We start from the raw sequence: 19,487 nt of genomic DNA on the forward strand, positions 1-19,487 counted from the left end.
TCCCCCACACCCTCGCCTCTCCACGCCTTGCAGGCTCACTATCGCTGATCGCCTCCCTGATCGCAAGCTCACAAGCCTGCCTGACTACTCTTGAGCCGATCTATCGGCGCATTGCCAAGAGACGAATGTTGCATTGCAGCGACTGGTACAATGGTAGTAAAATGTAGGAAGGCGCCAGTGTTTCCCATCTCTGCTCTCTACCGCTTCTCCTCCTCCTCCCCTCCCATCTCTGCATTGCTCCTTCGTTCTTGTCTCTTGATCTGCTACCAGTGATTGCGCAATCATGTGTACGTACACTCCACTCACCTCGAGTCCTCCCCCGATCTAACCCCATTACTCCAGCTGGCGCACCAGGCGAGTTGATCGCCGACATGATCGCGACTCAGCCACCACGCGAGGTCGCCAACCCGCACAAGTCCAACCCATTCGCCCTCGACGATGGCGCCGCAACCGACGACGTCAACATGGTTCGACGCTTGTCCGTCACCGACGAGGAGAAGACTCCGGGAGTCTCCACGCAGGAGATGTATCCCACACCCACCGAAGAGGAAGCCCGCACGCTACGCAAAGTCGCCGACAGCATCCCCGTTGTGGCATACAGTCTCTGCGTTGTCGAACTCGCCGAGCGCGCCTCTTACTACGGTGTCCAGACCATCTTCTCCAACTTCATGCAGTATCCCCTTCCAAAGGGTGGCAACGGAGCCGGCGCCCCTCCAGTGGGTACGCAGGAGACGGCTGGTGCGTTGGGCAAAGGCGCACAATTCTCAAATGCTATTGGCCTACTGTTCTTGTTCATGGCATACTGCATTACCATCTTCGGAGGCTGGCTTGCCGATACCAAGCTCGGAAGGTGAGTTGGGGGAGCGTCATATCATACGGACGGTGCACGCTGACACTGTCTGAAGATACAAAACCATCTTGCTCGGTGTCCTTATCTGCGGTGTTTCGCATATCATCATGATCTGTGGCGCCATTCCCTCCGTGCTGCAAGCTCATCAGGGTCTGGCACCGTTCATGGTATCTCTCTGGTTGTTGGCCATCGGTGCAGCTATCTTCAAGCCCAACATTGCCCCGACGATCCTCGATCAATACCGACGTAGGTTGCGATAAGCTTGTTCAGAAGCTTCTTCGGCAGACTCTTGCTTACGAAATCAACAGACCAAAAGCCGTACGTCAAGACGCTCAAGAGCGGCGAACGGGTTGTGATGGATCCCGAGGCGACAGTGCAACGCATCATGTTGATCTTCTACGGCATGATCAACATCGGCGCCTTCTACGCCGTCGCCACTACCTTCTCCGAGAAGTACGTCGGCTATTGGCTTGCATTCCTCACACCCGGCATTCTATACTTCTCGTTGCCCTTCCTGCTGTGGTTCCTGAACAACAAGCTCGTCAAGTACCCACCGGACGGATCCGTTTTGAACAAGGCGGTGAAGATGTGAGTCTTTGCTCATCATGACATCTTTGGCTCATGAACGTACTAATTCCTACCCAACCAGGCTCATGGTCGCCTTCAAGTACAACAAGAAGAGAATATTCCGTGCTGGTTTCCTCGAAGCCGCGAAACCTACCGAGCTCCGTGAGCGAGGCGTAACCACCTACCGTGGCAAGGCGTTCGACTGGACCGACAAGGACTGCGACGAGCTCGGCCGCACACTCGAGGCATGCATGATCTTCCTCTACTTCCCCATCTGGATCATCAACGATGGCGGCGTCGGCAATCTACTCACCATCCAAGGCTCGACGATGACGACCAACGGCGCGCCCAACGATCTCCTCAGCAACTTCAACTCCCTCGCCATCATCATCACCATCCCCATCCTCTCCCATGGCATCTACCCCCTCCTGCGCAAGCGCAATATCAAGTACGGCCGCATTTCTCGCATCATGACCGGCTTCACCCTCGCCTGGATCTCCGGCATCATCGGCGCCATCGTGCAATGGAAGGTCTATCAGACTGCGCCATGCGGCTACCAGGCGACCAACTGCGCCGAAGCGGGCACGAGCGTGTCGCCCATCTCGATCTGGTGGCAGCTGCCCAACGTCACGCTGGGCGCCATCTCGGAGTGCTTTGTGAATGTCACCGGGTACGAGCTGGCGTATGCGCGCTCAGCACCCGGCATGAAGGCCATTGTCTTTTCGTTCTTCTTGTTCACGACTGCGCTCGCCTACGCGCTTGGTGAGGTCTTGACGCCCGCGATTGCTGATCCCGTAAGTCGAATTCTTTGCAGGGAACTAGACACATGTGCTGACAATAGCTGCAGAATCTTATCTGGGCCTGGGCCGCACCGGCAATCGCACTGTTTGTGCAGTCCATCATCTTCTGGTACAAGTACAGGAAGCTGAACGATGATGCTTTCATTGGTACGTCCATCCGTTCCCCCATTGATCAAGAAAGGATGACGTATGCTAACACTCACGGTCGAATAGCAAACGATGGTCCCTCGGACGAGAAGAAGACTGCGGTCCAAGAGACTGCCGCCGAAGATGCTGCGCCCCCGTATGACACGATCGAGGAGAAGAGAGACTAAGAGAAGGATGCCTTGAGGGAAATGGCCCACCTCTTGATAGTCCTGTGATATGTACACGGAGATCTAAGTTTAAGCTTCCTGTATTCTTGTACAATCGCGGCGTCGCCCTCGTAATATCGTATGCAGATGCCAGCCACTGTGTCGAAGGCGATCTGGTGGTCTCGCGGTAGATCGTGACGTGGTCGTGGAGCATGCACCTTTGATCCGCTACCTTGTCACCGTCGTAGACGAGTGGTCGGCGACTTGCAGCAAGCGGGAATGAGGCACGGCGATAGGTAGTTCCCTCTGTAGCCAGATGCATTGACAGCAGCTTTCCACAATGAATGCGCGGGGATGGTTCTCGGCAACTTGTCAGGACGACGCAGCTCACTCGGCGGCGCCCATCTCGCTATAGAGCGCCCACAATCGCGTCGGCGACTCAGGCTCCGCATAGCCATTCGCGGCTGTGGCGGCAGCAGCCTTCCTCACGTTCAACGGCGCAGGCTTAGCAACACCGTTCACCACCTTCTCCTCCTCGGCCTCCACAACCACGGGCTCCGGCTCCGGCAAAAGCAGATTTTCCGCGTAGTCAATCGTTAGGCCCCTCCCACTTGCAGCCTCGACCAACAGCGTCATGACTGATCTGCACGCGGCACTGTTGATGAGTGCAAGGTGGGAATCGTCGCCTTCCGTCTCATTCGCGAGCCCCGTAACCAAAAACAAACCCGATTGCTGCACTTTCGAATCCTGTGCCGCAGCGCGGAAATTGGGAATAGCTTGCTTCGCCACGCTCTGCAAAAAGGCGACGCCCGTCTTGAACGAGGCCTCCAGCGCCGCCTGGTCAATGTTCATGACGCTAGCGCTGCTCGCTGCCTGCCTGGGGGTGAAGGAATAGGCAGGACTGCACAGCACGCCGTACACGGCCTCGCCGTCCGCCACGGCTTTGGAGATGACGGTGTAGATTTCAGCCTCGTCGAGATTAGGTCGTAGTGCCATTTGAATCGCGACCTCTTGCCCGAGATTGCCCAATATTGAGTATATTTCAATCTTGAGTTGCTTGAGTTGTGTTTCGTAGGCGGCGTTTCCCAGCACCACGATTTGTTTGTACAGCCGTCGGATCAGCATTGACCGCAGGAAAAAGCGGGTCGATGGATGAGGGGTGGTGGCGATGGCGAGGAGGAGAGTGCCTTTCGAGGCGGGTGGAGGTGGTGGTGGTGGAGGAGGAGGAGTTGCGACTGCGGGTTGGTTGGTAGGAGGCATGGTGCTCCCGGCGAGTCCGCTGGGGATGCGATTGGGCTGTTGAGCGCCGACGGGTTTCCGTATGGGGACCTGGGCGTTCATGTAGGAAGGAGTGTAGGAGGGCGCGCGGGAGCGAATGGGCGCGGCGCCTGCGCTGGGGCTGGAGTAGGCGGAGTCGTTGATGGAGGATGAAAGGGAAGACAGGCTGCCCTCTCGGCCATGGGGGGTGGAGGGATTGTTCTTGTTGAATTGTTCCATTTGATCCGAAATAAGAGATGCAATGTAAGGGTAGGGATAGGAATAGAAGCGAAGAAGCAGACCGAAGAGAAGGAAGAAATATGCAGCGTAATGGATGAAGTCGGCAAAGTTGGGGTGAAACCGACATTTGCAGGCGAAACAAGGGTTCGGGTGGGTCGCTTACGGCGAGCACCCCAGGTCATGTCTCACAGACGGCATACACACCGCGGAAAACTGAATGGTGACAATCAGCATTGAATGGAGATGAAAACCCTCGTGAGCGAAACGAGACGAGAGTGATGAGACGACGTTGCTGTCGACGCGGGCAATGTGTGCATTACAAACATGCTTTGGGATGAGCACCTCCCTCAGCCTCGTATGGCTAATGCATCTCGTTGTACTCCCCTCTACTGCCACTTTTTCCCTCTTTCCTTCTGCATCACAGACCGCACTCTCTCACTGATGTCAGCGTCGGGTCGCGGAGACCTATGCTCCCCAACATTCCATTAGTCAACAGTTGTCGCCAATGAGTCCACAGCCTTGCGAGTACTTACGGATCATACTCTTTCAATTTCTGCACCTGCTTCAGATGTCCCTCCTCCACAATCTTCTCCTCCAGCGGCGTCTTCATCACACACGTCCCGCCGTCGTACTCCGCCTTCTGCACCATCTTCAACATTACCTCTGCAATGTCGCCCGTCTCCAACGACTTGCGCTCCGTAAACTTCGTCCATTGACTATACTTGTCTTGTCGATCGTGCCACAACGGCGAGGAGACGGTACCGGGAAGGATGCAAACCACCTTCACCCCTTCATCCACATCCGACTGGCCCATGGACTTCGCAAACCCGAGCAGGCCATGCTTCGAGGCAGAGTACAGACAGGCGAGGTAGTTGGCTCGTATCCCCGCGGTGCTGGAAACGATGACTACAACGCCTTGCTTCTCCGCGCCGGCCAGGGCTCGCATGGCTAACCTGGTGAGTTTGATGGGGTGGTCGAGATTGATACGGAGCGTCTTGTACGACCCGTCGGTTTCGTCGTCCCAAAAATTGCTCCATGGTGGTTCGAAGATGCCCGCTATGTTACGTTATCATTTGAGCTCAACGTTCAGAGGTTGTATGCCACTCACCAACAGGGGAGTAGACATCGGGGACCTATTCGAGTACTGCACGTCAACACGCGTTCTACTCGTAGTCATTCAACTCTCCTCATAGATCTCACTCACCTCTCCAAACCTCTCAACTGACTTCGTGATCAGTCTCTTCAGATCTCCCCACTCCGAAACATCACACTTTTCAAAAACGAAATCCCCCTTCGATGCTGACGAGGACATGTACGCCTCCGCCTCGGCGGTGACTTTGAGATCGCCAATGAGGACGCGTGCGCCGTGTTCGTGGCAGAGTTTGGCAAAGGAGAAACCAATACCACTTCCGCCGCCCTAGAACCGTGCGAGCGGTGTCAGTCCGATTCGCAACGATGTCGGGGTTGATGGAAATAGACGAACTGTGATGCTGTCCAAGAGAGGTGTCGAGATTAGCTGGTAAACAATTGCCTTAACGTTCGAGAGACATACCAAACTATCTTGCCCATGACGGGGAAGTCTTATGTGAGACAAGGGGCGTTCATTAGCCGTGACGTTCGATGCATGGAGCATAATACAGCCAAACAACTCACCTCCCACCGGTCCGTATTGAGTCATGATGAGAATAGTCAAGTGCGTTGACGTCAAATAATACTCCTCCAATAAGGCATCCGTCAGCAATGGCAAGGGAGATTGGATGCAGACATGATGCTGTGAGAGGTGGTCGAAGTATGTGGGGAACGGGGCTCCGCAATCGGTGCTCCACATGAATCGTGGAGTCCACGTTCACCGTCCATCGCAACGGCTGACCGTGGAACGAGAGGCGCGTACATTGCAAACATTTCCATACGATTATCTTGCTACTCTCGAGCTCAAAGTCTCGGAGCTGCCAGACGCGAGGTGCCGCCGACTCAGCCGGTCTACCCAAATACCTTTGGAATCGCCATCGGCCTTGTCCTGTCCCTTGCCCTCTACACCAGCCCATTGACTCTCCCATGATCATACGCCGTAAGAGAAGCATGGCCGCCTCTAGTTACCCCTTTTAAGCAACTCCGGAGAGCAGAAAGCAGGACCCCATAGTCATTCCCCAAAATCACCACTCAAACTCCCCATTCCCTTTATGGAACACCCACTCCTTGCCCCCCGAACTCATCACGCCGTCCTTGAGCACACACTTCCACTTGTTCTTGACGCGCTGCACCTTGTCGTACGTGCAAAGGATCTGATTCTCCCCCGTCTCATCGTCCTCCTCGCCCAGGTCTCCCTGTCCCTCTTCGTCGGAGTCGTCGAGATCGGAGTTGATGGCATTTTCGTCGTCTTCGTCCTTGATGTCTTTGTCGTCTTCGTCGTCATCCACGCCGTCGAGCTGGGGGATGGAGGGAGCGGATGCTGATATCGTTGGGCGCTTCGTTTGTAGTTTGCGCTTCTTACTGCTGGGCTGCTCGTCGAGCGGAACCATCAAGCCACTTTGCAGCTCAGATGAATGTTGCATTACCTGGTCACGGATCTGACGGTCGGCTTCGTTTCTCTGCTCTGCGCTGATTGCTCTGCGCTCTGCGAGGAGAGTCTGCCACTGTGTGTGCGCATCGTCATCGGCACCATCCGTCTGGCTGTAATTCGGTTGCGCTGCTTGCTGAGGGAATGCGCCTTGCGCAAGCTGGGGGCTGTCGTTTTCCACTTTGATCCGAGGCTGGTTCTGCTGCTGCTGCTGCTGCTGCTGTTGCATCATCTGTTGCTGGTGGCGCATCATGGCTTGTTGCTGTTGGAGTGTGAATTGAGGCGTTCCGGGCGACGATGTGCCTCCGGGAAGATGTAAGCCCTGAGGCTTGCCGGATTGCTGCTGCTGGCCGGGAAGCGCAAGGCCTCCACCAGCACGCTGCATGGCACTCAGCGAAGCGCTAGCATTTGGCCCGTACTGCTGTTGCACAAGATGCTGCGCTCGCGCGAGTCCGCCTTGGGTGGGGCCCGTGTCTTGTGAATAGCCGTTGGGATGTCCATTGTACGGCGATTCCGCTGCCCCCTCCGTCTTGACACGCGCCCCATTGGTGGCCGTAGCCGTCGACGAGGGGGTGTCATAGGCGGGGTACGAAGACGGTGGGACTCCGTTGGCAGTAGGCGTTGGCAATGAGGGCGGTAGTGCGGGAGCTGGTTGCGCCTTGGGATCCCAGGGCATGTGCGCGACGTTGCGCTGTGATAGTTTACTCTGCCATTCCTGGTCATTGTCAGCGTTGACATTCACATTGTATGCAGCATAAACAACACATGGGCAAATGGGCGGCGTATGGCCGTCACGTGCAGAACAAGAAGACAGTCCAACTGAAAGCAGTCAAGCGCGAAAGTGCCTGCAAAAAGTGGGGTTTGCAGGCGTATAAAACAAAGGGCAGAAAAGAAGCCGGGGCCCGCCGCTCCTGCGACCGTGAAGCCCCGCTCCGCTTCCGCTGCTGAAAACCAGGCAGCCGGCTTGCGCTGCGCTGAAAGGCAGCATATGTTGCGAAGCAGAGGGTGTTTTGATGGCTCAACCACCGCATTCTTTTCGCGAGAGACGAGAAGGTGATATGATGGTGAGGTAGGAGAAGGCGCACGTTCACGACTCACCTTCTGCAACTCCTGCAACGTCAACTGGCTCACACCGCTCTCCTCGAAGTCGGTCGAGGAGGCCTGGACCACCTCTTCGATGATCTTGGCGTAGACGTCGCCCTGTGCCGATGGCAATCAGTACGGTGTTTGATGATACCAGCGCAGCCTCGCCGCCGTCTTGCGCGGATGCCGATCAAACGGGCAACATACCACGAGTGTGTTCGTCATCTTGCCAGATCCAACCTTCTCTTCACTGGGACTCTTTGGCGGCTGCTTGAGGATGGCGGAAGAAGTCGGGCGGGTGGCAGCAAAGCCGTTGATTCGATCGTGAACGGGTGAAGATGTGGTCGAGAGGCAGATGGCGTTGGGGCTCCTAGGCCACCGGCGGAGCTGGGCGTCGGCTCACAGCGCACATCCACACTGTAGTTTGACGATCCTGCACTCTGCTCGCTGACTGGCGGGGTGTTGATGGTGTTGTTGGCGTATAAATGTGATGCCGCCGGGCAGTGCGTTCGGTAGGGTTGGCTATGAATGGGCGAGATTTGAGTAGGTCCGCCTGGCTTGGCGGTATTACATAAGCAGCTTCGCTCTCACATGCGGCGTGCTTTTAGCGAGAGACTGCAGTCATCTTGAATTCACCATCCATCGCATGCAACACTGTGACTCAAAGTAATGGAAGTGAGGTTTGTTGTGGCTAGTACGCTGCATCTTTGAAGCTTTGCAAACCAAGGTATCACATGCATTAACCCCCGTTCAGCTTGATCGCCCTCAGTCAAGGTATCAAGTAAATCATGATTCCCTCCCACCTGCCAGTCGCCTCTTCTCATCTCCTCCAAAGAAATCATCCTCGCCCGGCGCTGGTGGCGCGTACTGCGGTCTCGGCGCATTGATAGCGGGTAGGGCATTCGCCATCGCATCTTGGTAGCTAGGCGGTGCTTCGGAATACATGGGCGGTCGAGATTCAGGCATGGCAGTGCCTTCTCGGGCCGGATGAGATGACTCCGTTGAGGCATTTTGGCCGGAGGTGGTCGACTCTCTGCGTAGTTTCTCCGCAGCCGAGTCGATGGTAGAGGTGCGACGAAGATTCGCTCTGGCTTCGGCGGCTTCGGCCATGGCATCGAGAAGAGCTTTCGGAGGTGCGATGCCGGAGTAGACCTCGAGGTCGAGTTTCAAGGGGAGGATCACGCTCAAGGGCTGTTGCGAGCACGTTAGTCCCGCTGGTGGAAAGTGGTTCTTTGCTTGCTCACCTTGACATTGTTCTGCATGGGATCCAGATAACTCAAGCCAACGCGCACATCTAGTCGATAGCTTCTATCAATGTTGCAGGCCTGGAAGGAAGGGGCAACTGTGTTTGGCAGCGTCTGCCCGCGCCACATGCGGGCATCAATCTCGTTTTCCGTGTCGACCGGGTCGGAAGCGGTGCCAATGGGAATGCCCATGTTGCTTTTGGTCATGATGACCCAGGTGGTATCTTCGGTGCGGTGGGCATCATGTGCGCGGATCTTGGTGAAGCCGACGAGTGCGATCTCCAGAGATTGGAGATGGACGATTCCCACAAAGTCATTCATTTTCTTGACGATGAGACGAACAGGGACATCTTCATTGCAAGTGAGAATGGCCGGTTCGGGAAGACGGGCATCGATGCTGATCGTCGGGGCGTCGCCGTTGCCATTCGGTAGTGCCTGCTCCGGATTTCTGCTGAAGATGCTCTTGAACTTTGACTTGTTGGCGTCAGGGTTGGGAATTTGAGAAAAAATGTGTGTCTGCCTGGCGAAGATCTCTGATCCAGTGGACATCGGTCGCGGGGGCTCGATGGGCAGGAAGTTGATGGGGGCGATGGCGCGTAAGCTCTCTTTCCAGAAGTAGTGTCGAGTTACGGTTCCTTTGAGATAATACCGGATCTCCGCTTCCCCAGGAAAGCCACTGAGTGTGGGAGGCAATGTCTTCTTGACATGGCGGGTGGCGGCTTTGGCGGATTCCTTGCCACTGCCAGATGCGGTCATGGTGGAAGATTTGGTCATTTCATGAACGCACGAGTTGTTGAACGGAAGCTGCGAAGGGTCAGAAAGGATGTTATTTGGGTTGCGGCGCGGACACACCTTGAAGTGGAAAGGGAACTCGTGCGTGCCCGGGGCGAGACTCTGTGCATTCTTGCCGGTGATCAGGACGAGGCGATCTCGCATCACCTCGGTCGGGGGAAAAACGAGGGCGACTTTGTACAGAATCTACGGGTATGCGATGAGCCACAGCCCTTGAAGCGGAGGAGTAGGGGCGGACATGACATGCCTTGTGGTATTCCAACTGCGGTTTCTGCTTGTCTCCAGGCCGCGCCGGGGACAGTAACCGCGTGCGACTCTCCCCTTCCAGCTTCACGAGGATGTTGTCGACATCGAGTTCCTTGTGATTGCGCAAGACGAGCCGGCCACTAATGGTGTCGAGGTTGGTGAAGGTGGCGCCGGCGGGCTGGTCGAGGACGATGCTGACGTTCATGGCGCTGTTGGCGGTGCTGGAGTTGCCCTGCCATGGTGGTGTGGGCTTCTGGTGTAAATAGTAGTGCGGCATTCAGACAATGGCGTCAGCGCCTCTCTCCCTTGGTTCACGGTGTCGCCCGACCGGTTCCTAGCGCTGCAATCCTCCGGAATGCCAATCAGTCTCGGTGAGCGATTTTGAGACGTCGTTGATCTTGGCGGAGATGCGCGGGGAGAAGGCTGAGTGGAGTTGGGCGGTGGAGAGGAGGCAAGCGACCCCGTGACGCTTCCCTCGGCCGCATGGGGTTTAACCCACCAGGCAACAGGAGCCGGATTCCGAGGCGTTCCAATTATATTCGCTCTTTACCCGCAGTAGGCAACTGACCTTGTACATGATATAGGTACCCAAGGAAGAATTCGGAGAAGTGGTCCCTGTGCTTATACACGCCGGAGTGAATGACGCCTAAACGTGATCACGCATCCAACCCAGAAAATGCCGCAGCATACACAGCCTTCTAAATCAGCACCCTGCTTTCGCCGTTCTTCAACTCTAGCCAGTTCGTGTCCTCGAATGCCGCCAACGTCGCCACATCCTTCACATCTGCTCTCGCCTGCCTCTCCGCCTCGAGTGCTTCTTGCAGGGTGATGACGTCCCGCTGCAAGAACCAAGACACCAGTCCACCGCCCGTCTTTTCCTCGTCATGAGTGCCGATCCAATATTTTGCGTTGAGGACACGCTGCGCTTTGAGGCCATTGTGCGCACCGAGATTGGACTGCAACGCTGTGCGACCAGCTATCGTGCCGACGCGGACATTGTGCAGGCCGTGCAGGAATGCCAGCGTGCGAATGGGTGGCGAGGCGCCGGGGATCAAGTTGAGATCACCACTGTGGATGCCATGTGGTGTGTAGACTATCGCCTCTGCCCAGTCCTCTGACTCGCTGGCGTCAGTGGGGATGTCTTGTCCAACCTTGGAGTGGTGGCCATTCACATTGCCCGTCGCCGAATTTGACGTCGATTGTTGATTGTTGAAGGCGATCATGAGCGCCGAGTGATAATTCAGGACATCACCCGTCTGCAAAAGTCTGCTGATACCGATCCACTGCGGCAACGGAGCAATGCTCGTACTTCTCCAATCCGAGTTTTTATTCACTCCAAACGAATCCACCGTCACGACCGTTCGAAAATGCTTCCAGCTGCCTATCAGGCGGGCAGCTTCTTTGATCGCGAAAACGGGAGTGTCGGGGTGGAGTTCGAGTAGTGTGTCTTTATGGCAGTGATCCGTAAACTCGTGGCTCACACAGACCGCGTCGACGAATGTCTGCGGAGGATCATTCTCCAGCGACGCTTCGTTGCTACGGCCATTCTGTTGTAATCCAGATGCTAGAATCTCAATCTCCCGCGCCAGCTCCTCCAGCGCTGCAATGGTGGGCACGGCACTCGGCCCCACGTGAAACTGCTGTGAGAACCAACTTGCCACATCGCTTTGTCCGCCGGCCAGCCACGGGTCGATAAGGAGGTTGAAGTAGACTCGGCCACCCTTCCTCACCGCGCTCGCCGGCCGCGGGATCTGAAGGAGCCAGGAGGTGTCGGCGTTGAGATGATGCAGGAGCGGACGGCGGGTTGCCAAAGCCGTGTGGATCTCATGTCGGAGATCATGATTTAATTGCGCTGACGGCTCATCCACGGCCATCTCGCCCCGTGTGAACTGTGCACGTGTTATGGTTTATTCATTCATATCGTCGTTGTAAGAAAGTGAAGAAGTGGCAAGTGCGGTGGTCATCGATCTGGCGGTGACGATTCCAAGATTGGCGCCGACTCTAGTCGTAACTTCTCCATTACGGAATTGATGTCACATTGCCTTATCGATCAACTCCGAAAAGGTTTGCATCAAATCTCTCTCACCATACAACGACAATGTAATTTGAGCAATCGGAGATCCTCGCAGCCTTCGAAATGTCCTGCTTCTGCTGGCGTCGCAGCGGAAGCAAAGACGATCACGTCTTCCACTGGCCCAACTTCACCTTCGCTCACTCACAACACTCTATCAATCCTCGGCGAGTCCACAGTACATTCAGTCTTCACCACAAACCTAAACCTCGCCGCGTCCTGCGAAGAAGGCACACGCTACACAACGGCACGATCGTCGCGAACCTGAAATCCCACAAGCCGCCTCGCCCCAAAAGCATCAAGTCCAGCATGACGGCGCCGGCGGCAGTCGACGTGCCTTTCACGGAGCCAGAGCATCACATGACGGATGAGTTGGTTCCGCCCCGAGCGCTCGTGACCTCGGATGTGCGTCCACAACACATTTCGTGGGCTGGGCAGCCCGCGATGAAGATGCGTGAGTGATGCGCTTGTGAATGTCTTGTCTCGATTCACATGTGGACATTGAACCAGGCCGCGCTTCGATTTGAGGACTGTACCCAATTCAGTCTCATCGGATCATGTTGTACAGCCAATCGACAACCCTTGAACAAGCCCCGGCGCTTTCCCTTGCTTCCAACAACTCTCAGTCAGATCGAGCGCTTGTCTCTCTTCGAGCCAAGCTTAGGCTGCAGGCTTGAAATTGGTTGGTCTAGAGTCAAGTGAGCAACCTGAGAGGATGAGGGGATGACGGCGGTACATGGATGTGTGCCTATTTCGCTGAGCTGCTGCTCTCTGAATAGCTTCTCCGTGAACAATGGCAAAGGTGCTGCATCTGATACGAGAGTAGCCTGCGTGCTGTGCAACAATGTGACGGCATCCTTGTCACGCCAATACATGCTCTCCTGAGCCTTCTGCGATGTCTGGAAACCCTTTCCGAAAAGGTGTCTGGCCTCTCATTGTTTGGCGACATCTCCAAGGTTGCACCGACAGAAGGAGCTTGGGAGGCTCGGCTTGGCAAAGTCTCGGCCACTCTCCACCTCACTTCCGCTCGCATCCAACCACAACCACTTCCGCTTCCCCACTCACCACCATACTCCCATGAAGCTCACCAACCTCCGCTCATGGCTGCTCGAGCCACCCCTCATGTTACCCCTCGCCCTCTCCGCGATCTACAGCCTGCCCCTCCTCGCCCCGTGCTGCTGCATCCCTCAGCCGTAGCCGCTGCGTCTCCCCCACCTCCAACCGGCACCTGCTTCTTTGACCTCCCGGCAGAAATCCGCATCCAGATATACACGCTCATCCTCGAGAACGTAATCATTCACATCACGCCCACGGCCCGCCCAAGTTCTCCCCACGCAACAGCGACCATCAACAACTCCGAAGACAAAGGCAGCAGCAGCAGTAATGACGCCTCAATGCAGCACCATCCTCACGCCCTCCTCCTCACCAGCCGCCAAATCCGCCTGGAAACCCAGCCCTTAATGCAGTCCCTCTGCCCCATCAAAGCAGCCGTGACGGACTTTGACTTTTCCGGCCTACTCACCTGGCTCGCCCGTATCCCATCAGCGCAGCAAAGCCAGCTGACCAAGAACACGCGTCTGTGCGTGCAGCTATGTACTACATCGAAGGTGCCGGGAGACTTGCCGACGCTACGGCGGTGGCTGCATGATCGCGCGGACAAATGTCGGCCGGTGATGAAGTGGAACTACAGTGGCGCGCGGCCAAGCAATAAGGTCGGGAGTGATTTGCGGCGCAGACTGAAGAGGATGAAGGAGGCGGGGAAGCGGGGAGAGCTGGAGAGGATGTTGATTGCGATTCGTGTGAGTGTGCCAAGGTTGGGGGAGAGTGGAGAGGAAGGGGAGGAGGAGGACGAATTGTAATGTGGTTGGGAGTGAAGTGACGAAGTCCGCTTGGAGTGGAGAGGCACATGAGACTGTGGACGCATGGCAATGGCTGGTCTTTCGGTATTGCTCCGAGGAAGTTGACAGATGCGTACTCTTGGTACTTTCGTTGCTATCTACATGCAGCAGAGCATCCTCTTGAACCTCATGATGAACGCCGCGCTATGCCATGTAATGAGACAGCTTGCTGCCCCGCCGCCTCTCTCTATTCGTACACAGTGCCAGAGTGAATAATCACCTCTTTCTCTTCCGATGTGATGGATCCCTGCCATGCCGATCCAGCTTCCGCGCCTGCGGCGGCACAAAGATGATGCCCTTGAGCAGCACTTCGTCCATCAGTCGAATCATATAGTCATCGATATGATGCGCTCTGCTCTCCTCGTCCTCCAACCCATCGGCGTCGGGGTATTGGTGACCGGGAGTCGGCGCACGAGAGGGATCCTTGGACGACCGATCGGCAAAGTCCACATCATCCTGCCGCTCCTCCTTGCGAGCTTGCACCGCAGCCTGCACGTCCTCAATGTCCTCCACGGATTCAAGGGCGCGCGCCGTAGCTTGCTCGTCCTTGCCGCCAAACACCCTCTCTATGGCTGCAGCCACGACCGAATCGTCTTCATGCTCCCCGTCATCACCGTCTCGAGCTCGCTGGTATTCGGTGGTGAAGTGGCCCTCCTGGATGACCGTCTGATCCAACAAGCTCTTCTGATTGGCGCGTCGAAGGATGTTTTCCTCGACAGTCTTCTCGCTGACCATCTTGTAGACCTCCACATCTCTCACTTGCCCGATACGATGTGCGCGATCCATGCACTGTCGATCCATCTGCGGGTTCCAGTCGAGGTCGTAGAAGATGACGGAGCTTGCGCCTGTCAAGTTCAACCCCACCCCACCAGCTCTGGACGAAAGGATCATGCACTGGTACTTCGAATCGGGGCGGTTGAACTCGGCGGCGTGGAGTGCGCGGCGCTCGACCGGGGTATTGCCATCCAGTCGCAAATATGGCAAGTTCATCAAACTCAAGAATTGTTCGAGGATGTTGAGAGTGCCCGTCATTTGCGTGAAGATCAAGCTGCGCGAGCCTCGGGACTGGAGTTCGCGGAGAAGACGAGACAGACGTTGCAATTTTCCGGCGTCGTACACAAGCAGACGGGCGTCGGGGAAGACGATTGAAGTCCGGATGCGGGCTTCGTGCGCCCAGTCAATTGCTTCGGGGTATGCTTCTGAGGATCGTAGCTTGTCTTGCGTTCGAGGTGGAACTAGGTAGTCCAGGACTGGTGCAGTGACGACAGGCGTGCAGAACGCAAACTTGACAATCGTCTCCTGCATGGCCTCTGCGTAAGACTCCACAGTCTGCGTGCTTCGTTGCAGCATGCTCGTTTGCGATATCTTCCAATCCGAAGCGTGATCCAATTCAAACTTGAGAGGATATCGTCCTAGTGCAGGCCAACCTCGCAAGTGTCGAGAGATGACGCGTCCTCGAATATCCTTGGCTGTGAAGCGATACACTCGATCTTGATGTACAGTCACCAGCTCTCGTAGGTCTGATCCGTAGATGGGTGTGGCCGCGGAGTCTCTCTCTGACGTACGGATGCAGGATCGAAGCTTTTCAAGCCTTTGCTGTCGCAGCTTGAGCCGTTGGAGAGCTTGGCATCCTCCAAACGTGGATGGGTCAGGCGGTGATTCCCTCTCGACCTCCAGCTCGAGCTGCCGGACATCGTTTCGCAGCTGCACGGTCCCATTCAATTGCCGAGCTCGCTTGACGATGTACTTTCGCCGCGCTTCATGTGCAGTCATGGAGATAGGTGCATCCTCCCTGACCCCAAGCAAAGCGCGGATGATTCTTTCGGTGGGTGCAAAGTCACTGGCCGCACTCGTCGCCATTCCGAGGCTGGTTTGAATGGGTCTGGGGTCGAAGAGATCTGGATGGTTGCACACCCTCCGCAGACTGAGGAGGACCTTGCCTGCATTACCCACATTGCTCTGCGTCAATTGCCTCTTGGTCTCTGCCAGCCCCATGTACTCTTGATAAAGCTGGCGCTGTCGCTTGCTGAGCTTGCACACCACGACGTGCTCCGTTTTCTTGGGGAGGTCTTTCTCTACCTCCGATTTGAGACGGCGGAGTAAGAAGGGCCGTAAAGAGACATGCAGTTGGTCCACCACGCGCTGTGCTTCGTGGGACAAGGTCTGGACGCCACGATCGAAGATTTCCTTGACAGGCTCCTTCCAATGGCTCAGGAATTCTTCCAGGTCTCCATGCTGCGGATCATCGTCTCCAGCCGTCAAGAAGGTGAGCAAACTCCACAGCTCTGTCAATGAGTTTTGGAGAGGCGTGCCGGTGAGCAGCAATCTCGCGCTCGTCCTCAGCCGGATGAGGACTTGCCATCGCTGTGAATTGAAGTTGCGGATGTTGTGCGCCTCGTCCAGGACGAGATAGTGCCACTTGACGTTCCTGATGGCGTTGATGTCCTGCATGGCGACATTGTAGGAGGTGATGACGACGTTGTAGCCTCGCTTCTCCTTATTCTCGTGATGTGGATCATTGACCCAGCCCTTGCGTTTGAGCTGTCGTTCTTCCGATGAGCCGTAGTAACCAAGAACGCGGAAACCAGGGAGGAAGCGTTGGAATTCCCGAACCCAGTTCACCACCACGGACGTGGGTACGATGACCAGATGTGTCTCCCAGCATTCGTGCTCCTCCGCGAGATGTGCGAGCAAAGCAATCGTTTGGATGGTCTTGCCCAGCCCCATCTCATCTGCTAGAATGCCGTTTGTGCCGTTGCGGTAGAGCGAGGCAAGCCAGTCAAGTCCTGCGTGTTGGTATGAGCGCAGCTTACCGCGAAGAAGCGCAGGGCTGGGAACAAGATGTTGCCTTGTCAGGGAGTCGGCATCGAGCTGCATTTCCGCTTCTGGACTCATGGCGTTTGAACCAGCTGCATCAGGGTGATGGGCAGTCTCAGCCCCAGTGGCGAGTTGTGCTTCCGCTTCGTTATCTTCTTCGTTCTGGGCTAGTGCTTCGGGGAGCACGTGGGCATCGACGTTCTCGATCTCCGGCTCAGCCTGCTGCTCGAGACCAATAGCTTCGGGCTCGGTATGCCTCTCACCATCCCCTTCAGCACTAGTTGTTGGGGTTGGGAGCCCAATCGCCCTGACTTCATCTTTGAACAGACTCAGCAGAGAGTTGCGCGGCACGTCGTCTTCTTCGTCATCCTCTTCACCGTCGTCACCCGCATTGTCCTCTTCCCCGGTGCTGCTCATGTCTTCGTCTGAGTCGTAGTCTGTGGAGTCCATGTCGGTTGATTCGTCTGATGAAAACTCCTGTTCATCGTCGGCGACTGGGGTGGTTGAAGAACGTCGCGAACGACGATTTGCCGGCTGGGAGCCAATTGCGAGCTTATCTTCCGCAGCTGCAGTTCCACTGTCGTCCTGTGGCTCAAACTCATCGTCCGGCTCATCGTCCTTCTGTCCTTGCCCATCCAGTAGATCCGCCATTGATACTTCGACGAGCTCGGATTGCTGGCGCTCGAGTGGCGTTTGTGAGGTCGACAAGCTTCTACTTGCCGCAATTCCAGTACTCGTCTCATCGTCTGGATCCGAGTCGTATTGCGACTTCTCTTGCTCGTCCGCCGCTCTTTGCGCAAGGTAAGCAGCCAGCTCGTCGTCTCCCATCTCACCACCACCGTCATCGACATTTTCGCCTTGCTCCTCTTCGGCCTCACTGCTGCTCTCACTCATGTTCTCCTCTTCGCTGCTTTCATCGTCGTCGCTATCTTCTCCACTTCCCTCGACGTCGCTACCCTCGTCCATCTCTTGGTCACTCTCGCCGTCAGCTTCACCTCGCTGCCGCGCGACCATGTTCTCACTCCATTCCAGCTTCTCTTGCAGTCTGGCTTGCCGGCGGACTTCTTGCTCGGCCTCCCAAACCTTGACCCGTCGCTGCTGAACATGCATGGAGACCAGATCCCACTTGGCTTTCATGTCGACGACGATTTGCTTGTAAATCAGCCGGAATATCTTGTCTTGTTCTTCTTGCAGGTCCTCTTCGCTCGGTCCGCGTTTTGCTTTCCAAAACTCCAACGCGGACAGCGCGGTTTTCTTCGCCAACGCTCGATGGAGCGTGTTTTCGTTCACTTGCAAGCGTCTGAGATGGAGGGCATGCGCGACGAGGTGGTCATGATGTCCGTATTGCTTCGCTGGTTCGGCCTGGGCCTCGGCTTCCTGGTAGAGACTCAACCGCTCTTTGCTGAGTACCCCTCCAGATTCGGCCTCTCTGAGAAGTTTCCTCCGCATCATCCCTTCCTCTAGCGCCTGTCTCTCCGCTCTCTGGTGAAACCAGGCCATGTCAGGTGGGCCTCGCTCATTCTCCATGTAAGGCTGTTGCAGCTCTTTCAACTCTTGTCCCTCGAGAATCTGGTAGATGCTTGGATGTGGGGGGTGCGCGGGCTCGGGGAAGATGGCATGAGGATGCGGCGGAGGGACAAGATGGCGGGCGGGGTTGAAGCGCAGCTTCAGCCTGGGTGATGGTCTTGTCGTCTCAGGCGACATGGGTGATGCTTGATGGGGCGGCGGAATCCGACGTGCGGATGGTGAAGATGGTCCGTCAAGCTGCGGAGGGGGCGTGCTCTCGTCGCTATGCTTTCGCTTGTGGCCTGACTGTGTGTGCCGCTCGGGAGAGAGAAAGGGGCCTGATGGTTGGAGTGCTTCGATTTTCGCGCGCAATTCTGCGATCTTTGCAGCTCCCTCTGGCTGAGTCTGGTGTGAGCGCGAGGAGTTGGACGGCCGTGAAGACCTGCTCGAGCTGGCCCCATTCACAACAGCATGTAAAGCTTTGGACGATTGTGCAGTCCGCGCAGTAGAGGCATATTTGGCCTCCGGTGCTTGTTTTTTCGACCTTGGACTCACTCGCTTTGGCGGCACCGGCAGTTCTCGATTGACTCTGCCGCTCTTCCTCTTCCCATCAACTACCATACTCGAAGGGCCCTCGGCCGCGAACTTTTTCCACGGTGGGCTTTCCTTTTGTTGGGACAGCACAGACACGCTACTGCTGCGCGCTCTGGTGTCTGCATCGCTACCAGTCGCAGAAGCGGCGGTGTTGACGCGTGCGGATGCTCTCCTGCCATCGGCGGTCTTGAGGGTGGTGGTCTCGGCAGAGGGGAACTGCCAGGGAGGTGAAGGCGCACGTTTCCGCTTCTTGTCCGCTGGCCTCTGCAGATCCAAAGGAAGGGCGCCATTCACCTCCGACTCCCTTCTCTTAGTGCTCGGGCGCGGCGAAGGGCGTAGTGTGGTGGGGGTGATGTCGATGGCCTGATCGGGCACTTTGATGGGATCATCTGGCGGATTCTGCGAGGTCTCAGGCGTGTCATGTTGTGGTTCGGTCTTGAAATAGTCGGTTGCCGGTGATGGGTCGGGTTCAATGGCGTGTAAAGAGCTGACTACCTGACCGCTTGATTCAGCGGCCACGGTAGCAGCTGGAGACGCGCTCATCTGGTCGGCATATCCCGAATCTCACACTGATGCCCACCCCCTCTTGCATCACGACGCTGACAGAAGGATCTCCGAGACGCACATCAACTGGAGCTCCAAAATGTGGTGAGTTGCGTGATGTCGTTGGAT

General features: G+C 56.3%; 8 protein-coding genes across 8 annotated transcripts; 2 read left to right on the top strand and 6 right to left on the bottom strand.

The window, feature by feature from the left end:
- The first annotated feature begins 166 nt into the window (after positions 1-166).
- On the top strand, positions 167-2,714 carry BDY17DRAFT_154444 (POT family protein). The gene is made up of 6 exons (XM_033729656.1): positions 167-287; positions 343-850; positions 906-1,096; positions 1,159-1,438; positions 1,500-2,211; positions 2,265-2,714. The coding sequence occupies exons 1-6, from the start codon at positions 284-286 to the stop codon at positions 2,529-2,531; spliced, it is 1,962 nt and encodes a 653-aa protein (XP_033590345.1). The 5' UTR covers positions 167-283; the 3' UTR covers positions 2,532-2,714.
- A 183-nt stretch (positions 2,715-2,897) lies between these two features.
- Positions 2,898-4,007, bottom strand: BDY17DRAFT_324483 (uncharacterized protein; the record flags this gene model as incomplete). Its single annotated transcript, XM_033737196.1, has 1 exon — positions 2,898-4,007. One exon carries the CDS (start codon positions 4,005-4,007, stop codon positions 2,898-2,900), a length of 1,110 nt encoding a protein of 369 aa, XP_033590346.1.
- A 244-nt stretch (positions 4,008-4,251) lies between these two features.
- On the bottom strand, positions 4,252-5,831 carry BDY17DRAFT_298080 (uncharacterized protein). The gene is made up of 7 exons (XM_033733687.1): positions 5,661-5,831; positions 5,560-5,587; positions 5,491-5,497; positions 5,212-5,424; positions 5,116-5,140; positions 4,541-5,063; positions 4,252-4,472 (listed from the first exon to the last, which is right to left on the bottom strand). The coding sequence occupies exons 1-7, from the start codon at positions 5,683-5,685 to the stop codon at positions 4,394-4,396; spliced, it is 900 nt and encodes a 299-aa protein (XP_033590347.1). The 5' UTR covers positions 5,686-5,831; the 3' UTR covers positions 4,252-4,393.
- Positions 5,832-5,997: 166 nt separating this feature from the next.
- BDY17DRAFT_154603 (transcription factor IIA, alpha/beta subunit) lies at positions 5,998-8,279 on the bottom strand. The gene is made up of 3 exons (XM_033729659.1): positions 7,855-8,279; positions 7,663-7,764; positions 5,998-7,279 (listed from the first exon to the last, which is right to left on the bottom strand). Exons 1-3 carry the CDS (start codon positions 7,870-7,872, stop codon positions 6,161-6,163), a joined length of 1,239 nt encoding a protein of 412 aa, XP_033590348.1. The 5' UTR covers positions 7,873-8,279; the 3' UTR covers positions 5,998-6,160.
- A 154-nt stretch (positions 8,280-8,433) lies between these two features.
- BDY17DRAFT_316993 (uncharacterized protein) lies at positions 8,434-10,206 on the bottom strand (the record flags this gene model as incomplete). The annotated part of the gene is made up of 4 exons (XM_033736051.1): positions 8,434-8,838; positions 8,892-9,695; positions 9,744-9,869; positions 9,892-10,206. 4 exons carry the CDS (start codon positions 10,204-10,206, stop codon positions 8,434-8,436), a joined length of 1,650 nt encoding a protein of 549 aa, XP_033590349.1.
- Positions 10,207-10,227: 21 nt separating this feature from the next.
- BDY17DRAFT_154511 (uncharacterized protein) lies at positions 10,228-11,914 on the bottom strand. Its single transcript, XM_033729657.1, has one exon. It carries the CDS (start codon positions 11,801-11,803, stop codon positions 10,628-10,630), a length of 1,176 nt encoding a protein of 391 aa, XP_033590350.1. The 5' UTR covers positions 11,804-11,914; the 3' UTR covers positions 10,228-10,627.
- An 891-nt stretch (positions 11,915-12,805) lies between these two features.
- Positions 12,806-13,986, top strand: BDY17DRAFT_154784 (uncharacterized protein). The gene has a single exon (XM_033729660.1). The coding sequence runs from the start codon at positions 13,101-13,103 to the stop codon at positions 13,857-13,859; it is 759 nt and encodes a 252-aa protein (XP_033590351.1). The 5' UTR covers positions 12,806-13,100; the 3' UTR covers positions 13,860-13,986.
- Positions 13,987-14,114: 128 nt separating this feature from the next.
- BDY17DRAFT_251002 (SNF2 family N-terminal domain-containing protein) lies at positions 14,115-19,358 on the bottom strand (the record flags this gene model as incomplete). Its single annotated transcript, XM_033731128.1, has 2 exons — positions 14,115-17,341; positions 17,432-19,358. The coding sequence occupies 2 exons, from the start codon at positions 19,356-19,358 to the stop codon at positions 14,115-14,117; spliced, it is 5,154 nt and encodes a 1,717-aa protein (XP_033590352.1).
- Between the last annotated feature and the right edge of the window lie 129 nt (positions 19,359-19,487).

The sequence above is a fragment of the Neohortaea acidophila genome, assembly GCF_010093505.1.
Source record: "Neohortaea acidophila strain CBS 113389 unplaced genomic scaffold BDY17scaffold_5, whole genome shotgun sequence".
NCBI lineage: Eukaryota > Fungi > Ascomycota > Dothideomycetes > Mycosphaerellales > Teratosphaeriaceae > Neohortaea > Neohortaea acidophila.

Excerpts from the sequence above, each read along its gene's own strand:
- BDY17DRAFT_154444 (XM_033729656.1), top strand. Across the intron at positions 1,439-1,499 it reads TTGAACAAGGCGGTGAAGAT|GCTCATGGTCGCCTTCAAGT; the intron begins GTGAGTCTTTGC and ends CTACCCAACCAG. Across the intron at positions 2,212-2,264 it reads CGCCCGCGATTGCTGATCCC|AATCTTATCTGGGCCTGGGC; the intron begins GTAAGTCGAATT and ends CAATAGCTGCAG.
- BDY17DRAFT_154603 (XM_033729659.1), bottom strand. Across the intron at positions 7,280-7,662 it reads CGTTGCAGGAGTTGCAGAAG|GAATGGCAGAGTAAACTATC; the intron begins GTGAGTCGTGAA and ends GACAATGACCAG.
- BDY17DRAFT_154784 (XM_033729660.1), top strand. The coding sequence starts at position 13,101 with ATGGCTGCTCGAGCCACCCCTCATGTTACCCCTCGCCCTCTCCGCGAT.
- BDY17DRAFT_298080 (XM_033733687.1), bottom strand. The coding sequence starts at position 5,685 with ATGACTCAATACGGACCGGTGGGAG. Across the intron at positions 5,588-5,660 it reads TCAATACGGACCGGTGGGAG|ACTTCCCCGTCATGGGCAAG; the intron begins GTGAGTTGTTTG and ends GTCTCACATAAG. Across the intron at positions 5,064-5,115 it reads CGATGTCTACTCCCCTGTTG|CGGGCATCTTCGAACCACCA; the intron begins GTGAGTGGCATA and ends AACGTAACATAG.
- BDY17DRAFT_154511 (XM_033729657.1), bottom strand. The coding sequence starts at position 11,803 with ATGGCCGTGGATGAGCCGTCAGCGCAATTAAATCATGATCTCCGACAT.